The 5,325-nt window shown below is 35.5% G+C and overlaps 1 protein-coding gene across 1 annotated transcript in view; it reads right to left on the bottom strand.

Moving 5' to 3' along the window:
* LOC107672068 (focal adhesion kinase 1-like) overlaps positions 1-4,368 on the bottom strand; it is a 76,314-nt gene extending 71,946 nt beyond the window's left edge. Inside the window, exon 1 of the mRNA XM_016465166.1 lies at positions 4,276-4,368. Coding sequence (XP_016320652.1) covers positions 4,276-4,312 — 37 coding nt within the window. The 5' untranslated portion in view covers positions 4,313-4,368. The remainder of the gene's footprint in view (positions 1-4,275) is intronic.
* Between the last annotated feature and the right edge of the window lie 957 nt (positions 4,369-5,325).

Here is a 5,325-nt window from a genome sequence, read left to right on the forward strand (position 1 = left end):
TCATTGTAATTTAGGAATAGAATCACGTTGGTGTTTGAATCGTGTTCGCGATCTTTAACGATCTATTAAATTAAAGTACTTTGTCTTGTTGGTGGTGACACCTCTCTTCTCTTGCAACATGTTTAGCCATCACAGATATTATACTTAGATTTTTTGGCTTCTGATCGCAAATGTAGCCAAACTTTGGAGCGCTTAGATGTCACTGCCAAAACTTTTGACCATGACTGTACTTGGAAAAAAGAAAAAAGAAAGAATAATGTTAAATTAAAAAAATATATATATATATATTTCAGCTAGTTGCCAAGTCAACAATTCTCATTTTTACTTAGTTTAACTATAAAGTTAAAGTTTAGTTAATAAAATAAATAATAAAGAAAAAAGTTAACTAAAACTAATACATAAAAACTATATAGATATATATTAAAAAAAACACATAAAATGACAAAAATACTAAAACCTATAGCTAATATTAAAGTGAAAAAAATATATAAAAATAAAATCTATAGTACATCAATTATAAAAACTACAGTTCATTAATTATAATTATAATATAAAATAACACTGCTTCTGTGTTACCTTGGATGATGTGATATCTGTAAGAATGGTATCTCCCAAAAAATATAATCCCAAAAAGTAAAAATCACCATTAGAAAGAAATCAGTCAGACAGAAATGTCTCATCGCTGCTATATGCATTGACCCCGTCACTCTGTACTATAACAGAATGAAACCCTCAGCTGTTCTAAAGCAGTTAAGAGCGCAGGCCTCTGCCAATCAATAGTAATAATAACAGGGAAAAATGTCACCATGTCACAACATGGCCTAAAAGTGGTGCAGGATAATTCCCCTAATGAGTAGCCCAGAGGAGACAGACCCTGAGGCCTGGCGGATCTGAATAAATCCACATTCCACTCATCATGTCCAGGCTTAATAATATATACCTGACAATTCCAGTGCTCTGGTTGGACTGCACTTTAGGTAGGAGAAACTGGATCTTCTTTACCAAATTTCTTAATGCAATTTTTGACAGAGTCATCATGGTAACATACAAATATTCACCCATGCAGGCAAAACATTAATGTACAGTATAAACGCAAGCCATCACAGTCAACAATCGTCTATCAATATCAGATTACAAGACTGACAATGGAACAAAGATTCAGATTTTAGTAAAGACGATACAATAGAGATAAACAATACATATAATTCAACACTATCAAATCAAAGGGCTGTATAAATAGATATCTACAATGTTGAATAAAATAAAGCATAGGTGGTAAATAAATAGTTAGTTAACAATATTCTACGACTACACTACCACCCAAAAGCTTGGGGTCAAGACTTTTTTTTTATGTTTTGCAAGTCTCTCAATGCTGGATTTATTTGATTAAAGAACATTAAGAACTTTAACATTCTGTTTTCTGATTTAATAGATTTTAAAATGTAATTTATTCCTGTGATGGCATCTGAATTTTCAGCAGTCATTACTCCAGGTCTTCAGTTCTTCAGTATCACGTGATCCTTCAGAAATCATTCTAATATGCTGATCTGGTGCTTAAAAAAAACAGTTATTATTAGCAATGTTGAAAACTATTTTGTTGCTTAATATTTTTGGTGGAAACCATCAAATTAAATTAGGGCTGTGCAAAAAATCGAATGCGATTTAGTAAATGCCGCTTCATCTAAAGCCGCTCCTGTGATTAGTAGTAAATCTCCAGCAGACGAGATGCGCATGAAAATCGCATTCGATTTTTTGCACAGCCCTAAATTAAATTCTTTACAAAAAATCTTAGTGACCCCAATTTATTTAACAATATATTCCAGGCTCAGAACAAAAAACTCAATCAACAGCATTTGAAGCATTAATGTTGATTAAAATTCATTTTGACACTTGTCTTCTTTAAAAAAGGCAAATATATAGGTTTCTGTTAAGCACTTAAGACTGAAGTGAATGGGGCCAATTTGTTAAATAGTATTATAGCCACAAGATAAAAACAATATGCATGAAACTTGACTTTAGTGTTAAAAAAACTGATTCACCTTTTCTCTATGAAGTTATAATCAATTTTACAAATCTGGTGCCATGACAACACAACACCCTAAATTAAAATGACTAGGGTTGTGACGGTGAGGACATTTTCCCACCGGTTAATCGACGTGTGACAACACCGGTAATACCGGTATCACCGCGGGGCGTTCCTTCTTTTCCTCGCTTTCCTTCGCTTTTAAATAGCTTGTAAAAGCTGTGCGAAAAGTGCCGTGTGCATTTTACTTTCACTTTTGAATTAGCGCCAGTTCGGCGTCAATTGCTTGAATGCAACAACCAAATACAATGTCAAACTCACTTTAGCGTATATATAAAACATAGAACTTTTATTAACAAAACAAATAAAAATACACCATGCTATAGGGCAAGCTATGCCTAATATAAAATAACAAATAACTTAGCCTACATAAAGTTTAATAGGTATACAAAACTGGAAATAAGTAAACATGTATAATATAAAACCAAATAAATAAGAAACGTAGAACGTTTATTAGCAAAACGAATGTCAAATAAAATAAATAAATGACACAGTTTAAATAAAGTAAAAATCAGCAAACAATGTGGAACCAATTAAATAAGAAACGAATGTTTAAAAAAACTTCCAAAATCACCTTAGATAAACGGCAAAAGTCAACAGGCTTTTCAAAATCCAAAATATTGCCAAACAAGCACTTTTGCATTTCGTTTCGAAACTAAATCATCCGCGATCATCTTGTCTGTCTCACCTCACCTCACTCTTCTTGTCAGTCAGCTCGACTCACTCTCCTCACTGGAGAAATGCAATCTGATAAATTATTTTTATTACTATAAAAAATCAAAACGACGGTGGGTGTCGGTGACGCGGTGGGCAAGTGACGTAACTGGTGTCACCGTCAACACCGTCTATCGCGGCAAGCCTAAAAATGACTATAAAAATTATGATTTAAAGGGGTCATATGATGCGATTTTAAGTTTTCATTCCTCTTTGGAGTGTTACAAGCTGTTCGTGAATAGATAAGATCCCTAAAGTTGCAAAGACAAAAGTCTCAAACCCAAAGAGACATTCTTTATAAAAGAGTTAACCACGCCCTCCTAAAATGCCTCGTTTAAACACGCCCCCACATGTCTACATCACTATGTGGGAAGATTTGCACAGCGCCGCCCAAATGCTCACGCAAAGAAGGAAGGCGTAACTTTTATTCTCGCTGTAGTATTGTTGCTGCCGCCGCCATGTCGTGGAGACGCTGTGTGTTTCGTTGTGAAAGCGAAACTACTTTGTTTGGCCTTCCAAAAGAGGACACAACTAGAAATCAGTGTTTAAGTTGTATTTACAACACCAAATACACAAAATCATGTTCTTTTTTAGCAACGTCATATGACCTCTTTAAACACATTCACTTCTATTGTAAGTGCCTCATGTTGGCTGAACACTCAAAACATCAAGTTAATTTTTCAAAAACATACATCAATGCTGTTTAACATCAACATATAAGCAACATTCGCTGTGCCTGCCTGCATGGTAGATCATTCCAATATCAACAGCGGACCAAAGCTATGTTGAGACTTGTCAAATACACAGGAATTTGTCCTAAACAAATGTTGCAATGCATTACACATAACCTACATATAGCAAACAACATTTAAAAACTAATAAATTACACGGATAAACAACATCAAACCACCACGTAAAAGAGCACAACGAGCTAAAGACACTATCATTATATAATTTCCTAAACCTAAATAACAAACCAAAACATTCTTTAAAACATTGCATGATCGTGTACATTAAGCAATGATAAAATGGCTATTCACACAGGCACAACTATTTTATTTAGTGTTTAAGGACAGATTTTTAAGGCTGACCGAAATACACCACCATACAAAAACATAGCCTCAAGCGCAGCTCTGCACCAAGCCAAGCCTCCTGGAGTTCTTCCGATCACATTTGCAATGGAAATATGAAATATGGCTTTAGGTGGCCCTACACCACCCTGAAGCAGATAAAAAAAAAACGTTGTTTTATAGATGATATCATATATGAGTACACAATGTAATGTTTTCAAATGAGATGCGCCTTCACCTGGATGCGCTTTTATATATAAATGTGTATGTGTGTGACATGAGCTCTCCAACCCTAAAATGCCTGTCAGAAACTCTCTTCCTGACTTGGAGCAGCTTCTAAATAATGAATGATTACCATTACACAATGGCCAGTGATTAATGTCAGCACTATAACAAAGAACCACGTACCTGCACTGGCACAGCTTAGAAAACTCCAGAACTGCATGGTGTATTTCCATGTACCTTCCCAGACTCTTTCCTCAGCTCTCCTTACCTGAGCTAATGACGTACCGTTACAGAATACCTGCAGAGGTTCCTGACGCCCACACATACACACGCCTAGAGAAGCCCCGCCCACAATATAACGTTGCTCTGATAGGTCAACGTCCATGAAAAGCAGGTGAAGAGCAAACACACACTAGTCACAGCGAGTGACTCATTTCCGTGAATCGGTTCTCTCGAACAGTTCGTTCCAAACAGCTGGTTCAGCAGGTCTTTACGTCATCAATGTTATGTTATTTAGACTTCATGTGTTTTTATAAAATTATATTTTAAAACCAACTCGGTTTCGTATGTGTGTTTATAAAAATGTATCTAATTCGTGAACTAATTGTTCAGACAAGTTGTGGGAGGCAGTTGAACAGATTCAGTAGAAAGAGCCACCTCAAAAGAACGATTCGTTCACGAATTTCTAACCCAAGTCAACAAAAAAGCAGCAGAAGAATAAAACCTTGATAAGTGATCGAGAATGTGATACGGTTGTCTTGCTCACCTTGCTAATTTTTTGTATTCCAGTATGATTTTTATTTTCAGTGAAATCATGAATGAAAACAACCAGTCGACTAATTATCAACCCCCAATTGATATTAAACACCACCCTTATGTTTCCGAAATATTAGGCTACCTGAAGCAGGTGACTAGCCTACTGTACCTAATAATAAACTGCCTATATAACCAGCACTAGTGTTCATTAAGTGAAAATATTTGCACTTGATACATAATATTGGTAGAAAGCATCAAAGACAAATGCTACTAATAAATCTTGCCCGCGCACTAAACTTGCATTGTTTGTCTTTTGTTATTGCTTTCAGTTCACCATGTGAACAGAAACTGTCTGACAACGAACGATACACAGCCCCTAACGCAACACTTAACTCAGCATAACAACCCAGCAGCGAACAAGACATATTTATACCGGGTTATTAAACATGCAGATTGGTGTTACATTTGACACGACGC

This window comes from Sinocyclocheilus anshuiensis, unplaced genomic scaffold (assembly GCF_001515605.1).
Source record: "Sinocyclocheilus anshuiensis isolate Anshui unplaced genomic scaffold, SAMN03320099.WGS_v1.1 scaffold902, whole genome shotgun sequence".
NCBI classification, from domain to species: Eukaryota; Metazoa; Chordata; class Actinopteri; order Cypriniformes; family Cyprinidae; genus Sinocyclocheilus; species Sinocyclocheilus anshuiensis.